At 47.9% G+C, this 22,470-nt stretch overlaps 1 protein-coding gene across 2 annotated transcripts; it reads right to left on the reverse strand.

Moving 5' to 3' along the window:
* Positions 1-353: 353 nt before the first annotated feature.
* LOC146422550 (prickle planar cell polarity protein 3-like) lies at positions 354-22,356 on the reverse strand. 2 transcript variants are annotated; one of them, XM_085046234.1, is made up of 10 exons: positions 22,283-22,356; positions 20,809-20,882; positions 15,003-15,189; positions 13,663-13,776; positions 9,181-9,318; positions 5,841-6,092; positions 3,094-3,274; positions 1,847-2,059; positions 789-906; positions 354-689 (listed from the first exon to the last, which is right to left on the reverse strand). In XM_085046234.1, the coding sequence occupies exons 1-10, from the start codon at positions 22,319-22,321 to the stop codon at positions 680-682; spliced, it is 1,326 nt and encodes a 441-aa protein (XP_084902360.1). In that variant the 5' UTR covers positions 22,322-22,356; the 3' UTR covers positions 354-679. The 2 variants fall into 2 exon arrangements, with proteins under 2 accessions (XP_084902360.1, XP_084902359.1); XM_085046233.1 differs by having other exon boundaries at positions 789-1,160.
* Between the last annotated feature and the right edge of the window lie 114 nt (positions 22,357-22,470).

Genomic DNA, 22,470 nt, shown 5'->3' on the forward strand with positions numbered 1-22,470 from the left:
CGCCCCCGTCACCCAGGTAACGCTAACCACGCCCCCGTTGCCATGGTAACAGGTAAACCACGCCCCTATTGCTACAGTAACCACTGAGTTGAACCCGCCGCGAGCACCCGCGGCTCCGCCGGTCACGTGGCACCGCCCCGACCAATCAGCCGGCGGGACGGCTTGGCGGCTCGGCCAATCAGCGCGCGGCTCGCATGGGCGCCGCCATGTTGGGGGGGGCAGCCGTGTTTCGGTAGGGTCGAGTTTAAAGATGGCGGCGGAGGGAAGCAAACCGCAGCGCTCTGCCGCTGTTTCTGTAGGGTCGCCAAGCCGCCCGGAGCGCGCTGTTTCTGTAGGGTCGCCACGTCACGAGGCTCGCGGTGACAACGTCCCTTTATTGAGGCTCAGCCCGTGGGGTCAAAGGTCACCGCGGGGTCACGGGGCGGAGCTCCGGGGTCCCTGAGGTCACGGCGGGGTCAAAGTGCAAAGGTCACACCCGGGGAGGGGGGGAGGGGAGAAAGTGCTCAGCAGGGGACAGAGGTCAAAGGTCACCGAGAGCCAGAATGGGGTCAAAGGTCAGAGATCAGCACCAAGGTTTCTGGGGGAGGTCAGAGGTCAAAGGTCACTGTCAGAAGGCCACCGGAATGTCCCTGAGATTGGAGGCCAGCGGGAGAAACCAGAGAGCAGCAGGGGTCAGAGGTCAGCAGGAGGTCACAGTGAGGTCAGAGGTCATCAGGAGGTCCCCAAGGGTCAGAGGTCAGCAGGAGGGGTCAGAGGTCAAACGGAGGTCAGCAGGAGGTCACAGTGAGGTCAGCAGGAGGTCAGAGGTCACCCAGCTCAGGCCAATCGGCAGCCGCGGGCTGGTGGGCGTGGCAGTGGGCGTGGCACTTCCGGTGGGCGTGGCTGTCCCTGCCCGGGTGGGCGGAGCTGCGGGGGGAGGGGGATGGGCTGGCCCAGGAACAGCCCCTCCCCCTCTGATGATGACGATGATGATGATGACGATGACCACCTCGCTCTGCCCCTCCCCCTCCCCCTCCTGGGGGCGCTGCGGGGGGGGGAGGGGCGCGGGGGAGGGGCGGGTGGGGGAGGGGCGGGCGGGGGGGAGGGGATAGCGGGGGAGGGGCGAGGGGTGACCCCCAGCTCCGGCATGGAGTGGCGATGGGGAGAGCCGCGGCGGAACCCTGGGGAGAGAGTGACCAGAGTGACCAGAGTGACCACTGAGTGGCCAGAGTGACCACTGAGTGACCACAGAGTGACCACTGAGTGACTACAGAGTGTCCAGAGTGACCAGAGTGACCACAGAGTGACCACTGAGTGACTACAGAGTGTCCAGAGTGACCACTGAGTGACACCAGAGTGACCACAGAGTGACCACTGAGTGACCACAGAGTGACCACAGTGAGCACAGAGTGACCCCAGTGACCACCCCAGCGTCCCCCAGTGTCCCCCACCAGTCACCCCAGTGACCTCCCGGTGTCCCCAATGACCCCAATGACCACACCAGTGTCCCTCCCAGTGCTCCCAGTGACCCCAGTGTGACCCTAGTGTGACCACAGAGTGACCCCAGTGACCACCCCATTGTCCCCAGTAACCCCCCAGTGACCCCCAGTGTGACCCCAGTGACCTCCCAGTGTATCCTGTCACCCCCCAGTGACCCCAGTAACCCCCCGAGTATCCCCAATGACCACCCTAGTGTCCCCAGTGTCCACCCCAGTGACCTCAATGACCCTCCCAGTTCCCTCCCAGTACAAACCAGTTTCCCTTTTTCTCCCCAAAATCCCCATTTTTCACCCTAAAACCACCACGAGTTTCCCTCCCAGTAACTCCCAGTATAAACCAGTCCATCCCAGTCCCCCCAGTCCCTCACCAGCTGGCGGTCCCCCTCCCCAGGACCTCCTGGCGCTGTCCCCGCGGGGTGGCCCGGGGGGGCTCTGGGCGCAGCGGGGGGAGCAGAAGATTTGCCCCCCGAGGGGCAGGAAGGGTTTGCCCAGCAGGGGGCGACAGCAGAGCGAGCAGCGGAAACAGCCGGGGAGGGGGTGCCAGTGCTGCCCCCTGTGGGTGACGTGAGGGACATCAGAGCCTGGGCACAGAGGGGACAGTGAGGGACATTAATGGGGACATTGGGGACAATGGGGTGCCAGTGCTGCCCCCTGTGGGTGACGTGGGGCACATCGGGACCTGGGGACAGAGGGGACATTAATGGGGACATTGGGGACATCATTGGGGACAGTGTGGATAACGGGGACAGTGAGGGACAGGGGGGATAAAGGGGACAATGGGGGTGCCAGTGCTGCCCCCTGTGGGTGACGTGAGGCACATCGGGACCTGGGGACAGTGACAGACATTGGGGACATTAATGGGGACATTGGGGACATCATTGGGGACAGTGTGGGACATTGGGGACAATGGGGTGCCAGTGCTGCCCCCTGTGGGTGACGTGCGGGACATCAGAGCCTGGGGACAGTGACAGACAGAGGGGACATTGGGGACATTGGGGATAATGGGGATAATGGGGACAGTGTGGGACTGTGAGGGACAACAGGGACAATAGGGGTGCCAGTGCTGCCCCCTGTGGGTGACATGGGGGACATCAGAGCCTGGGGACAGAGGGGACAGTGAGGGACAGTGAGGGACATTGGGGACAGGTGTCCCCAGCTCCCCTCACCAGTTGTGTCCCTGCAGGTGTCACACACTGTCACCCAGGTGTCACCCACACTCACTGATGGTGTCACACATTGTCACACAGTGTCACACACATGTCACACAGGTGTCACACACTCACCGATGGTGTCCCCGCAGGTGTCACACAGGTGTCACACAGTGTCACACAGGTGTCACACACTGTCACACAGTGTCACACGGTGTCACTCACCGATGGTGTCCCCGCAGGTGTCACACAGGTGTCACACACTGTCACACAGGTGTCACACAGTGTCACACAGGTGTCACACACTGTCACACACTCACCGATGGTGTCCCCGCAGGTGTCACACAGTGTCACACACTGTCACACAAGTGTCACACACTGTCACACACTCACCAATAGTGTCCCCGCAGGTGTCACACAGGTGTCACACAGGTGTCACACACAGTGTCACACAGTGTCACACTCACCAATAGTGTCCCCGCAGGTGTCACACAGGTGCGCCCCGCGGCGCCGGCAGGTGTCACACAGCGGCTTTGTCCCCCAGGTGACACTGGGTGGCTCCAGCGGCTCCTCGCACTCGGCGCAGCGCAGGTGACGAAGGTGCCAATGGTGACCTCCGGCCGAGAGCCAGCGCGCCCCGAAGATCAGCTGGGGGGGGAAACCCCAAAAATGACCCTATAGGTGACCTATAGACCCCATAGGTGACCTACAGACCCCATAGGTGACCCAAAAACCCTACAGACCCCATAGGTGACCCTACAGACCCCACAGACCCCATAACTGCCTCCGGCCAAAAGCCAGCGCGCCCCGAAGATCAGCTGCAGCGGGAAACCCCAAAAAGGGACCCTATAGAGCCCATAGGTGACCCCATAAACCCCATAGGTGACCCAAAAACCCCACAGACCCCATAGGTGACCTATAGATCCCATAGGTGACCAAAAACCCCATAATTGACCCTATAGACCCCATAAACCACATAGACCCCATAAGTGACCCATAAACCCCATAACTGTCCCTGGCTTGGGTACAGCGACCCCCGAAAATCAGCTGTGGGGCAAAAAACCCGACAGACCCCATAAGTGACCTACAGACCACACAGACCCCATAACTGAACCATAAACGCTATAAACCCCAAAAACCCCATAAGTGACCCAAAAACCCATAACTGAACCATAAACCGCGTAAGTGACCTATAAACCCCAAAAACCCCATAAGTGACCCTACAGACCTCATAGACCCCATAAGTGACCCATAAACCCCATAACTGCCCCATAAGTGCCCCATAAACCCCCTAAGTGCCCCCAGCATGCTGTGGGGCACAGAGGGTCAGCAGGGGACTCAGCACCCTAAGGAGCTCCCAGCCCTTCTGCACCCCAGAACTGCCCCATAGACCCCATAACCGCCCCATAGCCATCCCATAACTGCCCCAAAGCACCCCACAGCCACCCCATAACAACCTATAACCACCCCATAGCCATCCCATAACTGCCCCAAAGCACCCCACAGCACCCCATAACCATCTATAACCACCCCATAGCCACCCCACAGCCACCCCATAACCATCTATAACCACCCCATAGCCACCCAAAATACCCCACACCACTCCATAGCACTCATAGCCACCCCAGAGCACCCCATAACCACCTCATACCCACCCCAAAACTGCCCCATATCACCCCATAACCATCCCATAACCACCCATAACCATCCCATAACCACCCATAGCACCCCACAGCCACTCCATAACCACCTATAACCACCCACAGCACCCCATAACCACCCCATAAACCTATAACCACCCCATAACCAGCCACAGCACTCCATAACTACCTCAAAACCACCCATAGCCACCCCATAACCACACCCCACACCCCATAACCACCTAGAGCACCCCATAGCCACCCAAAATACCCCACAGCACTCCATAGCACTCATAGCCACTCCATAGCACCCCATAACCACCTCATACCCACCCCAAAGCCGCCCCACAGCCACCCCATAACCATCCCATAACCACCTCATAACCATCCCATAACCACCCATAGCCACCCCATAACCACCTCATACCCACCCCATAACCATCCCATAACTGCCCCATAGCACCCCACAGCCACCCCATAACCACCCCATAACTACCTATAACCACCCCATAACCAGCCACAGCACTCCATAACTACCTCAAAACCACCCACAGCCACCCCATAACCACACCCCACACCCCATAACCACCTATAGCACCCCATAGCCACCCCATAACCACCCCAAATACCCCAAAACCACACCCCACACACCCCAAATACCTTGTCACACCCCACACAGCAGTGCCTGATGCTGTCCCCGTGGTGTCTCCAGCACAACACCCACTGTCCCCTGTCCCCAAACCCCATACACCCCATAACCACCCCATAGCAGCCCAAAGATCCCATAACTGACCCATAGCACCCCATAGACCCCATACCCACCCCAACTACCTCATCACACCCTGCACACCGATGTCTCACAGTGTCCCCTCTGTCCCCAAACCCCACAGCACCCCATAACCCTCCCATAGACCCCATATCTGACCCACAGCACCCCATAACCACCCCAAATACCTCGTCACACCCAGCACAGCGATGTCTCATGCTGTTCCTGCTGTCCCCCAAACCCCATAGACCCCATAACTGACCCACACCACCCCACAGACCCCACAGTCCCCATAACAGACCCATAGCACCCCACAGACCCCATAACCACACCCCACACACCCCAAATACCTCGTCACACCCCGCACAGCGATGTCTCACACTGTCCCCATGGTGTCTCCCACACAGCACCCGCTGTCCCGTGTTCCCTCTGTCCCCAAACCCTATAGACCCCATAACCACCCCATAACCACCCCACAGACCCCATAACTGACCCATAGCACCCCACAGACCCCAAATACCTCGTCACACCCCGCACACCGATGTCTCACGCTGTCCCCACGGTGTCTCCCACACAGCACCCGCTGTCCCCTCTGCTGTCCCCAAACCCTATAGACCCCATAACCACCCCATAGACCCCATAACTGACCCATTACACCCCACAGACCCCATAACCACCCCAAATACCTCATCACACCCTGCACAGTGATGTCTCACACTGTCCCCTCTGTCCCCTGTGTCCCCAAACCCCATAGACCCCATAACTGACCCATTACACCCCACAGACCCCATAACCACACCCCAAATACCTCATCACACCCCGCACAGCGATGTCTCACGCTGTCCCCATGGTGTCTCCCGCACAGCACCCGCTGTCCCCGCTGCTGTCCCCGCTGCTGTCCCCTCTGTCCCCCGCTGTCCCCCGAGGGACAGAAGTAGACCAGGTCGGCCAGCAGCTGGTGGCACTGGTGGCAGCGGAAGCACTGCGGGTGCCAGCAGAGCCCCAGGCCGGCACGGGCAGCGAACACCGCCAGGGAGCCGCGGGGAATGGAGGAGCCACACTGAAATAGGGGAAATGTGGGGTGAGATGTGGGAAATGTGGGGCTGGGGACACCAAATGTGGGGCTGGGAATCCCAAATGTGGGGCTGGGGACCCCAAACACTGCCAGGGAGCCACAGGGGATGGAGGAACCACACTGAAATAGGGGAAATGTGGGGTGAGAAACCCAAATGCGGGGTGAGATGTGGGGTGAAAACCCAAAATGTGGGGTCAGAAACCCAAAATGTGGGGCTGGGAATCCCAAATGTGGGGTGAGAAACCCAAATGTGGGGTGAAACGTGGGGCTGGGAATCCCAAACACCACCAGGGAGCCGCGGGGGATGGATGAGCCACACTGAATAATGGGGAAATGTGGGGTGAAATGTGGGGCTGAGAACCTCAAATGTGGGGTGAGATGTGGGAAATGTGGGGTGAGATGTGGGGTGAGAACCCCAAACACTGCCAGGGAGCCACAGGGGATTGCTGACCCACCCTGCGGGATGTGGGGAGAGAATCCCAAAAGTGGGGTGAGATGTGGGAAATGTGGGGCTGGGAATCCCAAACACCGCCAGGGAGCCGCACAGGATGGAGGAACCACACTGCGAGATATGGGGAGATGTGGGGTGAGATGTGGGAAATGTGGGGTGAGATGTGGGGCTGGGAATCCCAAAATGTGGGGTGAGATGTGGGGCTGAAAACCCCAAAATGTGGGGTGAGATGTGGGGCTGAAAACCCCAAACACCACCAGGGAACCACGGGGGATTGACGAGCCACACTGGAATGGGGGAGATGTGGGGTGAGAACCCCAAAAGTGGGGTGAAATGGGGGAAATGTGGGGCTGAAAACCCCAAACACTGCCAGGGCATCACCCCGAACTGCTGCCCCACACCTTGAAATGTGGGGTGAGATGTGGGGCTGGAAACCCCAACTGTGGGACATGTGGGGTGACATGTGGGGTGAAAACCCCAAATGTGGGGTGAAATGGGGGAAATGTGGGGCTGAAAACCCCAAACACTGCCAGGGCATCACCCCAAACTGCTGCCCCACACTGTGAAATTTGGGGTGAAATATGGGGCTGGAAACCCCAACTGTGGGGTGAGATGTGGGGTGAGAACCCCAACTGTGGGGTGGAATTTTGGGGTTTCTCACACATTTGGGGTTCTCAGCCCTGATTTTGGGATTTCCCTTCACTGTTTTTTCCCCCAAAGATCCAATTTATCCCAAATATTCCCAAATTTTTGAGAGTTTCTCTCCCGTTTTTGGAGTTTCCAACCCATTTTTGGGGTTTCCCACCCCCCAGTTTTGGGGTTTCTCACACTCTTGGGGTCTCCAGGTGACATTTTTTGGGGTTCCTCACCTCAAATTTTAGGTTTCCCTTCCCTGATTTTTGGGGTCCCCTAACACCCCCAGCTCCCCATTCCCATTCCTGTCCTCCCTCCCCAAATTTTTTGGGGTTTTCCACTCATTTTTGGGGTTTTTCCTCCCAATATTTTTGGGTTTTCTGATCATTTTGGGGTTTTTCTCCCCAAATTCTCTGGGGTTACCCACTTATTTTTGGGGGTTTTTCCCCAAAATTTTGGGGTTTCCCCATATTTTTGGGTTCCTTACTCAGTATTTTTGGGGTTTTCCCCATATTTTTGGGTTTTTCTCCCAACGTTTTTGGGGCTCTTGCTCATTTTTGGGATCCTTTCTCCAAATATTTTTGGGGTTCCAAATCCCATTTTTTGGTTTTTTTCCCCAAATTTTTGGGGTTGCCCACATTTTTGGCATCCTCACCCCTTATTTTTGGGGTTCCCAGCTCATTTTTGGGGTTTTTCTCCCAATATTTTTTGGGTTCCCTGCTCAGTTTTGGGATCGTCTCCCAAAATTTTTGGGTCCCCAAACCCATTTTTTAGGTTCCAAATCCTAATTTTTGGGGTCAAACCTCCAAATTTTGGGGTCAAAAATCCCAATTTTGGGGTCCCGACCCCATTTTTGGTGCCCCAAATCCCAATTTTTGGCTCCCAAACCCCAATTTTGAGTTCTTAATCCCAATTTTGGGGTCTAAAATCCAAATTTGTGGCTCCCAAATCCCAATTTTGTATCTCCAAACCCATTTATGGGCACCCCAATCCCATTTTTTGGGTCCCAAATCCCAATTTTGGGGTCAAACCTCCAAATTTTGGGGACAAAAATCCAAATTTTGGGTCCAAAAATCCCATTTTTTGGGTTCTTAATCCTATTTTTGGGGTCCCACCCCAGTTTTAACGTCCAAAATCCACATTTTTGGGGTCCCACCCCCATTTTTGGTGCCTTAAATCCAAATTTTGGGCTCCAAAATCCCAATTTTGGTGCCCCAAATCCCCCATTTTAGGGTCCAAAATCCAAATTTCAATGTCCCAAATCCAAATTTTGGGTTCTTAGTTCCATTTTTTGGGTCCTAAACCCAATTTTTGGAGTCCCAAGTCCCATTTTTGGTGCCCCAAATCCAAATTTTTAGGTCCCAAACCCATTTTTTGGGGTCAAAAATCCAAATTTTGAGGTCAAAAATCCCAATTTTGGTGCCCCAAATCCCATTTTTGTATCTCCAAACCCATTTTTTTGGGTCCCAAACCCAAATTTTGGTGCCCCAAATCCAAATTTCAATGTCCCAAACCCAATTTTGGGGTCCAAATCCCAATTTCTTTGTCCCTAAATCCCATTTTTCAGATCCCAATCCCATTTTAGGGTTTTCCTCCCCAAATTTTGGGGTCCCAACCCCATTTTTGGTGCCCCAAATCCCAATTTTTGGCTCCCAAACCCCAATTTTGGGGTCTAAAATCCAAATTTCAGGGTCCCAAATCCCATTTTTGAGTTCTTAATCCCATTTTTTGGGGTCCTAAACCAAATTTTTGGAGTCCCAAATCCCATTTTTGGTGCCCCAAATCCAAATTTTTAGGTCCCAAACCCATTTTTGGGGTCAAAAATCCAAATTTTGGGGTCAAAAATCCAAATTTTGGTGCCCCAAATCCCATTTTTGTATCTCCAAACCCATTTTTTTGGCTCCCAAATCCCAATTTTTGGCTCCCAAACCCCAATTTTGGGGTCAAAAACCCAAATTTTGGGGTGAAAAACCCGAATTTTGGTCCCACCTGCTGGCAGACTGCCCCAGCGCTGGTCAGAGGCAAAGTTCTGACACTTCCTTGACCCAAATTCTCCCTTTTCCGGCGTTGGGCGAAAAGTTTGAATTCTCGGCGTTCGATTTCGTCCAAGTCGTGGCAAAATTGGGGCTGAAAAGGGAAAAATTTGGGATTTTTGGAGCTCAAAATAGCAAAAAATACCAGAAATAGGTAGGAAAATCATCGAAATGCAACAAAAATCCCCAAAATGACACAAAAATCATCGAAATAGCCATAAAAATCGTCCCAAAAATCCCCCAAATGCCACAAAAATCCTCAAAAATGACCCAAAAATAGCTGAAAACTACCTGGAAATATCGAAACAATCCCAAAATGGCACAAGAATCCCCAAAATGACACAAAAATCCCCAAAATACCCAGTAAAATCCCCAAAATGGCACAAAAATCCCCAAAATGACACAAAAATCCCCAAAATACCCATAAAAATCCCCAAAATACACAGAAAAATCACCAAAACATCACAAAAATCCCCAAAATGCCACCAAAAAAACCCCCAAAATCCTCAGAAAAATCCCCAAAATAGCCATAAAAATTCCCAAAATGCGACAAAAATCCCCAAAATGCCACAAAAATTCTCAAAATACACAGAAAAATCCCCGAAATACACAGAAAAATCACCAAAACATCACAAAAATCCCCAAAATGCCACAAAAAATCCTCCAAATAGCCACAAAAATCCTCAAAAATGACCCAAAAAATAGCTGAAAACTCCCTAGAAATATCGAAACAATCCCAAACCACCACAAAAATCCCCCAAATGACACAAAAATCCCCAAAATTACCCAAATAAGACCTCAGAACTACTTAGAATTAGCAAAACCACCACAAATCACCCAAAAAATCCCCAAAATTTAACAAATAATTCCTCAGAACTACCTAGAAATACCAAAACAATCCCAAAATGCCACAAAAATCCCCAAAATGGCACGAAAATCCCCAAAATCCTCATAAAAATCCTCAAAATAACCCAAATATACCTCAAAATTACCCAGAAATATCAAAACGCAACAAAAATCTCCAAAACATCACAAAAATCCCCCAAAATCCCCAAAATTACCCAAATAATTCTTCAAAACTACCTAGAGAAAACGAAATAACCCCAAAAATCCCCAAATTGCCACAAAAATCCCCAAAATTACCCAAATGATTCATCAAAATTACCCAGAAATCTCAAAACAACCCCAAAAAACTACAAAAATCCCAAAAAAAGCCCAAAATTAGCCAAATAATTCCTCAAAACTACCTAGAAATATCAAAACAATCCCAAAATGCCACAAAAATTCCCCAAAACTGACACAAAAATCCCCAAAAGTGACACAAAAATCCCCAAAATGCCACCAAAATCCTCAAAAATCCCCATAAAAATCCTCAAAATTAGCCAAATAATTCCTCAAAATTAACCGAAAATATTGGAAAAACCACAAAACAGCCCAAAAATTCCTCAAAACCTGCAAAATTCCCCAAACAACACCTCAAAACTACCTAGAAATATGGAAATAACCAAAAAACACCACAAAAATCCCCAAAAATATTTCCTAAATAACACCTCAAAACTACCTAGAAACATTGAAATAACCAAAAATTACCCAAAAAACCCCAAAAGTTACCCAAAAATTCCCTCAAAACTCCCCAGAAATGTCCAAACAGCCCCAAAGATGTCCTCAAACAACCCAAATCACCCCAAAAGAAACACCCATGGTGACCCCATAGAGCCCACAGACCCCATAACTGTCCCAAAACTGCCCCATAGCACCCCACAGCACCCCATAGACCCCATAACCACCTACAGCACCCCACAGACCCTATAACCACCCCATAACCATCCCATAGACCTACAGCCACCCCCTAGCACCCCATAACTACCCCATAGACCCCATAACCACCCCATAGCCCCATAACCCTCCCAAAACTGCCCCATAGCAACCCACAGCCAGCTACACCACCCCATAGACCCCATAACCACCCTATAGACCCCATAACCACCTATAGCACCCCACAGCCACCCCATAACCACCCCATAACCACCTATAGCACCCCACAGCCACCCCATAACCACCCCATAACCACCCATAGACCCCACAGCCACCCCATAACCACCCCATAACCACCCCATAGCCACCTACAGCACCCCACTGACCCCATAACTACCCCATAGACCCCATAACCACCCCATAACCACCCCATAGCCCCATAACCACCCTACAGACCCCATAACCGCCCCATAGACCTATAACTACCCCATAGACCTACAGCCACCCCATAAGTGCCCCCAGCACCCCATAGCCACTGCACAGCACCCCCAACCACCCCATAACCACCTCGAGCACCCCACAGCACCCCATAACTGCCCCATAGCACCCCATAACCACCTCACACCACCCCATAACCACCCATAACCACCCCATAACCACCCTTACCCACCCCATAGCAACGCACACACCCCATATCCACCCCACAGCACCCCATAACCACCCTACAATGACCCCCCAGCACCCCATACTCACCCCATAGCCACCCACAGGACTCCACACCCACCCCACAATCACCCCCCAGCTGTCCCCAAAGGTCACCTCGAGGTCGTGGGGCGGCCATTGCCTCGGCACCCCATACACCCCATAGCACCCCATATCCACCCCATACACCCCATACATCCCATACACCCCATATCCACCCCAAACCCACCCCATACACCCCATATCCACCCCATACACCCCATAGCACCCCATAGCACCCCATATCCACCCCATACATCCCATACACCCCATATCCACCCCATACACCCCATAGCACCCCATAGCACCCCATATCCACCCCATACATCCCATACACCCCATATCCACCCCATACACCCCATACACCCCATAACCACCCCATAACCACTCCACACACCCCACAGCACCCCATAACCGTCCCATAACCACCCAGAACACCCCCTATCTACTCCACCGACCCCATAACCTCAAGGTGACACTGACTGGGGACATTGGGGGGTGTGGGCTTTGTGGGGTGGGTTTGGGGTGCTTATGGGGTGCTTATGGGGTGCTGTGGGGTGGATATGGGGTGGTTACGGGGTATTTCAGGTGGATATGGGGCGGCACTCCACAACCACCCCATATCACCCCATAACCACCCCATAGCCACCCCACACACCCCATATCACCCCCCAGTGTCCCCCAGTGTCACCTCGAGGTTGTGGCGCTGGCAGCTGTCTCAGCACCCCATATGCACCTCACAATCACCCCATATCCACCCCACAGACCCTAGAGCACCCCATAATCACCCCATATCCGCTCCACAGACCCCATATCCGCCCCATACCCACCCCATACCCACCCCAGTGTCCCCAGTCAGTGTCACCTTGAGGTCATGGGGTGGCACTTGCCTTGGCACTCCATAACCACCTCATAGCCATCCCATATCCACCCCACACACCCCAAAACCATCCCGTAACCACCCAAAACACCCCATATACCCACCCCATATCCACCCCACAGACCCCCCCAGGGTCCCCATCAGTGTCACCTCGAGGTGGTGGGGCGGCAGCTGTCTTGGCACTCCATAACCACCCCACAGCACCCCATAACCACCCAAAACACCCCATATACCCACCCTACACACCCCACAACCCCCCCAGTGTCCCCAGTCAGTGTCACCTCGAGGTCATGGGGTGGCAGCTGTCTCAGCACCCCATAACCACCCTATAACCACCCCATAGCCACTCCAGACCCCTACAGCACCCCACACACCCCATGGCACCCCATACCCATCCCATATCCACCCCATATACCCCACAGACCCCACAACCCCCGCAGTGTCCCCCCAGTGTCACCTCAAGGTCGTGGGGCAGCAGTTGTCTCAGCACCCCATGCACCCCATACACCCCATACACCCCATACACCCCATAGCATCCCCCATCCACTCCATACACCCCACAGTACCCCACATCCATTTCAAAGCCACCCTACACACCCCACAACCCCCCCAGTGTCCCCAGTCAGTGTCACCTCCAGGTCATGGGGCGGCAGCTGTCTCAGCACCCCATAACCACCTCATAATCACCCCATATCTACCCCACAAACCCTACAGCACCCCATAACCACCCCATATCCACCCCAAACCCATCCCAGTGTCCCCAGTCAGTGTCACCTCGAGGTTGTGGGGTGGCAGTTGCCTTGGCATTCCATACCCACCCCATATCACCCCAAAACCACCCAAAATACCCCATATCCACCCTACACACCCCACAGACTCCATATCACCCCCCGGTGTCCCCCCAGTGTCAACTCAAGGTCACCAGTGGGACAGCAGCTGTCTCAGCACTCCATACCCACCCCATATCCACCCCACACACCCCATAGCACCCCATAACTGACCCATGCCCACCCCACACACCCCACAGACCCCACAACCCCCGCAGTGTCCCCGCAGTGTCACCTCGAGGTCGTGGGGCGGCAGCTGTCTCAGCAGCTCCCTCACTCTGTGTCTCTCTCCTGGGCTGTGCAGCCTGGGGACCAGCGGGGCTGGGAGAGCCGAGAAGTACTGAGACACCTGCAGAGGGGCGGGGCTTAGCCAGTGGGCGGGGCTTAGAGGGGCGTGTCAGGGTGGGTGTGGTCAGAGTGGGTGGGGCCTGAAGGGGTGTGGTCACAGTACAGCCTGGGGACCAATGGGGCTGGGAGAGCTGAAAAGTACTGTGAGACCTGCAGGGAGAGGGGCGGGGCTTAGAGAGGTGGGTGGTGCTTAGAGAGGTGTGGTCAGAGTGGGCGTGGTCTGATGGGTGGGCGGGGCTTAAAGGGGTGTGGTCAGAGTGTGGGCTGGGAGAGCTGAGATGTACTGCGAGACCTAGAGGGAGGGGGCGGGGCTTAGATGGGTGTGGTCAGAGTGGGTGGGGTCTTATGGATGGGCGGGGCCTGAAGGGGTGTGGTCACAGTGCAGCCTGGGGACCAATGGGGCTGGGAGAGCTGACAAGTACTGTGAGACCTAGAGGACGAGGGGTGGGGCTTAGAGAGTGGGCGGGGCTTAGAGAGGGTGTGGTCAGAGTGGGCGTGGTCTGATGGTGGGCGGGGCTTAAAGGGGTGTGGTCAGAGTGCAGCCTGGGGACCAATGGGGCCGAGAAGTACAGGGAGCCCTATAAGGAAAGGGGCGGGGCTTAGCATGGTGGGCGGGGCTTTGAAGGGCGTGGTCAGGGTGGGCGGGGCTGGAAAGGGGTGTGGTCACAGTGCAGCCTGGGAACCAATGGGGCTGAGAAATACGGGGAGACCTGCAGGGAGAGGGGCGGGGCTTAGAGGGGCGTGGTCAGAGTGGGTGTGGTCTGATGGGTGGGCAGGGCTTAAAGGGGTGTGGTCAGAGGCCAGCCCTAGAACCAATGGCACTGGGAGACCTGGAAAGGGGCGGGGCTTAGATGGGCGTGGTCAGGGTGGGTGGGGCTTAGGGGGTGGGGTGAGTGGGCGGGGCATAGAGGGGCATGGTCTCTGGGGGTCTTTTGGGGTCTGAGCTCACCTGCTCAGGGCTGAGGGGTTTTGGGGGTTATTTTGGGCGAATTTTGGGTGTATTTGGGGCTATTTTGGGGTTATTTTGGGATCTCACCTGGTCGGGACTCAGAGGGGTTTTTGGCAGTATTTTTGGGGTTATTTTAAGTATATTTTTGGGATTATTTTGAGTATATTTTTTGTTATTTTGGGGTTATTTTGAGTGTATTTTTGGGGTTATTTCGAGTGTATTTTGGGGTTATTTTGAGCACATTTTGGGGTGTATTTTGGATAATTTTCAGGTCTCACCTGCTCGGCGCTGAGCCCCGGCGGCGCCCAGCTGAACTCCTCATTCCCAATCCCCGAATCCTCGGAGGATCCCGAATTTGGGGTTCGGAACTCGGGGAGCAGCCTGGCCAGGCAGCCCTGCAGGGCTGGGGGGAGCTGACCCCCCGAGTGCTCCCCGCGGGGACAGCCGCAGTGCCGGCACACCTTCCTGGGGGGAAAATATCCAAAATTATCCCAAATTTGTGATGGAATTCTTCAGGAAATCCTGAATTTATCACAGAATTTATAGCGGAATTTGTAGCGAAATTTATAGCGAAATTTATCAGGAAATAGAAAATTTATCATGGAATTTATACTCAAATTTATCAGGAAATTTATCAGAAAATCCTAAATTTGCGTCGGAATTTGTAATGGAATTCATCAGAAAATTTATCAGAAAATCCGAAATTGATCATGGAATTTATCATGGAATTTATAGCGAAATTTATAGCAAAATTTATCACAAAATCCGAAATTTGTGTCGGAATTTGTGGTGGAATTCATCAGGAAATTCATCAGAAAATCCCAAATTTATACCAGAATTTGTACTGGAACTTATACTGAAATTTATAGCAAAATTTATCAGGAAATCCTAAATTTATGTCAGAATTTGTAATGGAATTCATCAGGAAATCCCAAATTTATCATGGAATTTATAGTGAAATTTATAGTGAAATTTGTACTGAAATTTATCAGAAAATCCCAAATTTATGTCGGAATTTGTAATGGAATTTATCAGGAAATCCTAAATTTATCATGGAATTTATAGTGAAATTTATAGCAAAACTTATAGCAAAATTTATCAGAAAATCTGAAATTTATACTGAAATTTATAGCGAAATTTATCAGAAAATCCTAAATTTATGTCAGAATTTGTACTGGAATTCATCAGGAAATTTATCAGAAAATCCTAAATTTATAGCGAAATTTACAGCGAAATTTATACCAAAATTTATCAGAAAATCTGAAATTTATCATGGAATTTATAGCAGAATTTATAGCAAAATTTATAGCAAAATTTATCAGGAAATCCAAAATTTGTGTCGGAATTTGTGATGGAATTTATCAGGAAATTTATCAGGAAATGCGAAATTTATCATGGAATTTATAGTGAAATTTATAGCGAAATCCCAATTTTATCATGGAATTTATAGCAAAATTTATCAGGAAATCCTAAATCTATCACAGAATTTACAGAGAAATTTATCAGAAAATCTGAAATTTATGTCGGAATTTGTGATGGAATTCATCAGGAAATTTATCAGAAAATCCCAAATTTATACCAGAACTTGTACCGGAATCTATAGTGAAATTTATAGCGAAATTTATCAGAAAATCCCAAATTTATGTCAGAATTTGTAATGGAATTAATCAGAAAATTCATCAGAAAATCCTGAATTTATGTCGGAATTTGTACCTGAATTCGTCAGGAAATTTATCAGAAACTCCTAAATTTATAGCGAAATTTATAGCGAAATTTATACCAAAATTTATCAGAAAATCTGAAATTTATCATGGAATTTATAGCGGAATTTATAGCGAAATTTATAGCAAAATTTATAGCAGAATTTATCAGGAAATCCCAAATTTGTGTCGGAATTTGTGATGGAATTCATCAGGAAATTTATCAGGAAATCCTAAATTTATGTTAGAACTTGTAATGGAATTCATCAGAAAATCCGAAATTTATCGTAGAATTTATAGCGAAATTTATATTGAAATTTATCAGAAAATTCAAAATTTGTGTCAGAATTTGTGATGGAATTTATCAAGAAATTAATCAGAAAATCCGAAATTTATGTCAGAATTTGTGATGGAATTCATCAGGAAATCCCAAATTTATCACAGAATTTATAGCAAAATTTATAGCAAAATTTATCAGAAAATCCCAAATTTATACCAGAATTTGTAATGGAATTAATCAGGAAATTTATCAGAAAATCCTAAATTTATACCAGAATTTGTACTGAAATTTATCAGAGAATTTATCAGAAAATCCGAAATTTATCATGGAATTTATAGTGGAATTTATAGTGAAATTTATAGCAAAATCCCAATTTTATCATGGAATTTATAGCAAAATTTATCAGGAAATCCTAAATCTATCACAGAATTTACAGAGAAATTTATAACGAAATCCAAAATTTATCATGGAATTTATACTGGAATTTATAGTGGAATTTATAGCGAAATTTGTAGTGAAATTTGTCACAAAATCCAAAATTTATGTCGGAATTTGTAATGGAATTTATCAGGAAATTGATCAGAAAATCCTGAATTTATCACGGAATTTGTACCTGAATTTATACTGAAATTTATAGTGAAATTTATACCAAAATTTATCAGGAAATCCGGAATTTATCATGGAATTTATAGCAGAATTTGTAGTGAAATTTATAGCGAAATTTATCTGAAATTTGTACTGAAATTTATCAGAAAATTTATCAAAAAATCCTAAATTTAGACCAGAATTTATACTGAAATTGATCCAAAATTTGTACTGAAATCTATCCAAAAAATCCTAAATTTATCATGAAATTTATATTGAAATTTATACTGAAATCCAAAATTTATCATGTAATTTATACTGGAATTGACAGCGAAATTTATCAGAAAACCCTAAATTTATACCAGAATTTATACTGGAATTTATACTGAAATTTATCCAAAATTTATACCAGAATTTATCAGAAAATTTATCAGAAAATCCGAAATTTATACCAGAATTTGTACCAAAATTTATTGCGAAATTTATATCAAAATTTATCAGAAAATCTGAAATTTATCATGGAATTTATAGCGGAATTTATGGTGAAATTTATACTGAAATCCAAAATTCATCATGAAATTTATACTGAAATTTATCAGAAAATTTATTGGAAAATCCAAAATTTATACCAGAATTCGTACCAGAATTTACAGTGAAATTGGTACTGAAATTTATCACAAAATCCCAAATTTGTGTCAGAATTTGTAATGGAATTCATCAGAAAATCCTAAATTTATTGTGGAATTTATAGTGAAATTTATAGTGAAATTTATAGCGAAATTTATCAGAAAATCTGAAATTTGTGTCAGAATTTGTAATGGAATTTATCAGGAAATTTATCAGGAAATCCTAAATTTATCATGGAAATTATAGCAGAATTTATAGTGAAATTTATAGCGAAATTTATCAGAAAATCCAAAATTTATCATGGAATTTATACCGAAGTTTATCAGAAAATTTATCAAAAAATGCAAAATTTATCACAGAATTTATAGCGGAATTTATAGTGAAATTTGTACTGAAATTTATCAGAAAACCCTAAATTTATACCAGAATTTGCACCGGAATTTATAGCAAAATTTATAGCAAAATTCATCAGAAAATCCTAAATTTATCACAGAATTTATACCGAAATTTATCCAAAATTTATACTGAAATTTATCACAAAATTTATCAGAAAATCCAAAATTTATCATGGAATTTATCATGGAATTTATAGTGAAATTTATAGCGAAATCCAAACTTTATAGCGAAATTTGAAGCGAAATTTATCAGAAAATGCTGAATTTAGACTTGAATTTATACTGGAATTTATACCGAAATTTATCCAAAATTTACCAGAAAATCCTAAATTTATACCAGAATTTGTACGGAAATTGATACTTAAATTTATAGCGAAATTTATCAGGAAATCCTAAATTTATAATGAAATTTATACTGAAATTTACACCGAAATTTATCACGAAATGCAAAATTTATCGTGGAATTTGTAGCAAAATTTATACCAAAATTTATCAGAAAATTCTAAATTTATAACGAAATTTATACCAAAATTTACCCTAAAATTTAAACCGAAATCCAAAATTTATCGTGGAATTTATAGCAAAATTTATACCAAAATTTATATTGAAATCTATAATGAAATCCAAAATTTATACTGAAATTTACACTTCAATTCACACTGAAATTTACAGCGAAATTTATCACAAAATCCAAAATTTATACCAAAACTTTTACTGAAATTTATGACAGAATTTATACCAAATTTCACATCAAAATGCATCTCAAAATCCAAAATTTATCGTCAAATTTATACCAAAATTTACAGCAAAATTTAAAGCAAAATTTATATTGAAATGCATCACGAGATCCCAAATTTATACTGAAATTTATCCAAAATTTATACCAAAATAAAAAATTTATCATGGAATTCATACCTGAAATTATACCTAAATTTGTACCGAAATTTATAACAAAATGCATCACAAAATCCAAAATTTATCACGGAATTTATAGTGGATTTAAACCAAAATTCATCAGAAAACCCAAAAATTTTTTGTGAAATTTATAATGAAATTTATAGCAAAATTTATAGTGAAATGCATCACGAAATCTGAAATTTATACAGAAATTTATCACAAAATTTATACCCAAATGCATCGTAAAATCCAAAATTTATACCGAAATTTGTGACGAAATTTATGACAGAATTTATCGCGGGATTTATCAGGAATTTATACTGAAATTTATTATAAAATCCATCCCAAAATCCATCCCAAAATCCATCCCAAAATCCAAAATTCACCCCAAAATGCACCCCAAAAGTCACCCTAAAATACACCCTAAAATTGATCCCAAAATTTATACCCAAACTTATCATGAAATTTACCCCAAAACTGATCCCAAAATTTATACTGAGATTTACCCTGAGATTTATGATAAAATTGATCACAAAATTCACCCCAAATCCATCCTAAAATGAACCCCAAAATTCATCCCAAAGTTCATCCCAAAATGCACCACAAAATGAACCCCAAAATAACCAAAATCCCCAAAATCCCCCAAAATTCCCCCAAATCTCACCTCCAGAGATGCTCCAGGTACCCTGGGCAGAGCTCTTTGCATGGCCCAAAATATCCCAAAATTCACCCCAAAATCCCCCAAAATCCACCCAAAATCACCCAAAATAATCCCAAACCCCAAACTAACCCAAAATAATGCAAAATAACCCCAAAAAACCCCAAAATTCCCCCAAATCTCACCTCCAGGCATCCCAGGCAGAGCTCTCTGCATGGCCCAAAATCCCCCAAAATCCATCCAAAATCACCCCAAAATCACCCTCAAATAACCCAAAATAACCCTCAAATAACCCAAAATAACCCCAAAAATCCCCAAATTCCCCCAAATCTCACCTCCAGGGATGCTCCAGGTACCCTGGGCAGAGCTCTTTGCATGGCCCAAAATACCCCAAAATCCACCCAAAATCCCCCAAAATCACCCTCAAATAACCCCAAACCCCAAAATACCCCAAAATAACCCAAAATTCCTCCAGGTAGCCCAGGCAGAGCTCCCTGCATGGCCCAAAATATCCCAAAATACCCCAAAATCCACCCAAAATCACCCCAAAATAACTCCAAACCCCAAATAACCCCAAATTCCCCAAAAACCCCAAATTTCCCCCAAATCTCACCTCCAGGGATGCTCCAGGTAGCCCAGGCAGAGCTCCCTGCATGGCCAAAAATACCCCAAATCCACACAAAATCACCCCAAAATCACCCTCAAATAACCCAAAATAACCCCAAATAACCCAAAATAACTCCAAAATAACCCCAAAAACCCCCAAAATTCCCCCAAATCTCACCTCCAGGCAGCCCAGGCAGAGCTCCCTGCATGGCCCAAAATACCCCAAAATACCCCAAAATACCCCAAAAAAACCCCTCAAATAACCCCAAATCCCAAAATAACCCCAAATAACTCCAAAATAACCCCAAAAAACCCCAAAATTCCCCCAAATCTCACCTCCAGGGATGCTCCAGGTACCCTGGGCAGAGCTCTCTGCAGGCTCTGCATGGCCGGCCGAGGTCAGGGTCAGCCTGGGGTCAAAGGTCACCCAAAATGGGGTCAGAGGTCACCCAAAATGGGGTCAGAGGTCATCCCAAAATGGTACGGGGTCAGGGGTCATCCGTCCCAAAATAACCCCAAAATCCATCCCAAAATAATCCCAAATTCAATCCCAAAATCCACCCAAAAAACTATTCTAAAATCTGAAGTCCATCCCAAAATACAACCAAAATCCACCCAAAATAACCCCAAAATCCATCCCAAAATAATCCCAAATACAATCCCAAAATCCATCCCAAACATACCCTCAAATCCACCCCAAAATGTACCCAAAATCAATCCCAAAACACAACCAATTACACCCAAAATAACCCCAAAATCCATCCGGAAATAACCCCAAAATCCATCCCAAAAATCCCTAAAGTCCATCCCAAAATAACCCCAAAATGCACCCTGAAATCCATCCCAAAATCCATCCCAAAATCCCCAAAAAACCCCAAAATCCCCCAAACTCCCCTCACTGCCCACCGTCCCAATCCCAAAAAAAACCCCAAAATCCCCATCCCTCAAACCCAAACTTCCCCAAACCCTCACTGCCCACCCTCCCAGACCCCACAAACCCAATAAAACCCCAAATCCCAAACTCCCGGATCCCCAAAACCCCAAATTCGCCCCAAATCCCCTACTTTTCCCACCCCCGGGAGTCTTCACAAATCCCCTAAATTTCCACCCAGACCCCAAAACCCCAAATCCCCCAAACTCCTCACTGCCCATCCTCTCGATCCCACAGTTCACCAAATCTCACAAAACCCCAAAATGCCTGGGTTCTCAAAATCCCCAAATTCCCGCAAACTCCCTCACTGCCCATCCCTCCTCGATCCCATAAAAACCTTTCAAATTTCCCCAAATGCTTACAAAACCTCTAAATCCCAAAATGCCCCAAATTCTTAAAATGCCCTCTAGATTCCCAATCCCCAAACTGCTGACCTCAGAAACCCCAAATCCTCACAAAACTGTCCCAAAATTCACCCCCCAAACTCTCCCACTGGCCATCCCTCCCGGGATCTCAAAACCCCAAATTCCCAAATGCATCCTCAAATTCCTCTAAATCCCAAATTTCCCCCAAACTCCCGACCTTCACAAACCCCAAATCCCCACAAAACCCTTAAATGCCCCAAATCTGAAATCCCCACCTCTCCCCAAACTCCCCATTGCCCATCCTCCCGAACCCATTGTTCCTCAAAATTTCCCAAATGCCCCAAAATCCTCAAATTCCCAAATCCCCAAACTCCCCAAACTCCCGACCCCAGAAACCCCAAATCTCACAAAACCCCTGTGTCTCTGAATCCCAAAATCCTCCTTAAATTCTCTCGAAATCCCCTTTTCAAAATCCCCAAATTCCCAAATCCCCCAATCCCCTCCCCTCCCCCACCTCTCTCTCTCTCCTCCTCCGCGACCCCCGCGAGAACATGGCGGCGCTGGCCACGCCCCTGGCCACGCCCCTTCGGTTAAACCACGCCCATAATGCGCCATTTGGCCACGCCCCTTCGGGTAAACCACGCCCACACACCGCACAGCCGCCCCGCCACCTTAGCCACGCCCACAGCCGTTGCTAGGCAA

The sequence above is a fragment of the Lichenostomus cassidix genome, unplaced genomic scaffold (genome assembly GCF_008360975.1).
Source record: "Lichenostomus cassidix isolate B80296 unplaced genomic scaffold, HeHo_3.0 HiC_scaffold_40, whole genome shotgun sequence".
Taxonomy (NCBI): Eukaryota; Metazoa; Chordata; class Aves; order Passeriformes; family Meliphagidae; genus Lichenostomus; species Lichenostomus cassidix.

Bases quoted from the DNA above. Each gene is read 5' to 3' on its own strand.
- LOC146422550 (XM_085046233.1), bottom strand. From the start codon at position 22,321: ATGTTCTCGCGGGGGTCGCGGAGGAGGAGAGAGAGAGAG. The intron at 20,883-22,282 runs GTGGGGGAGGGG...CTTTGACCCCAG, and splicing joins GGAGGAGGAGAGAGAGAGAG to GCTGACCCTGACCTCGGCCG. The intron at 3,275-5,840 runs GTATTTGGGGTG...TTCCCCCCCCAG, and splicing joins GCTGTGCGGGGTGTGATGAG to CTGATCTTCGGGGCGCGCTG.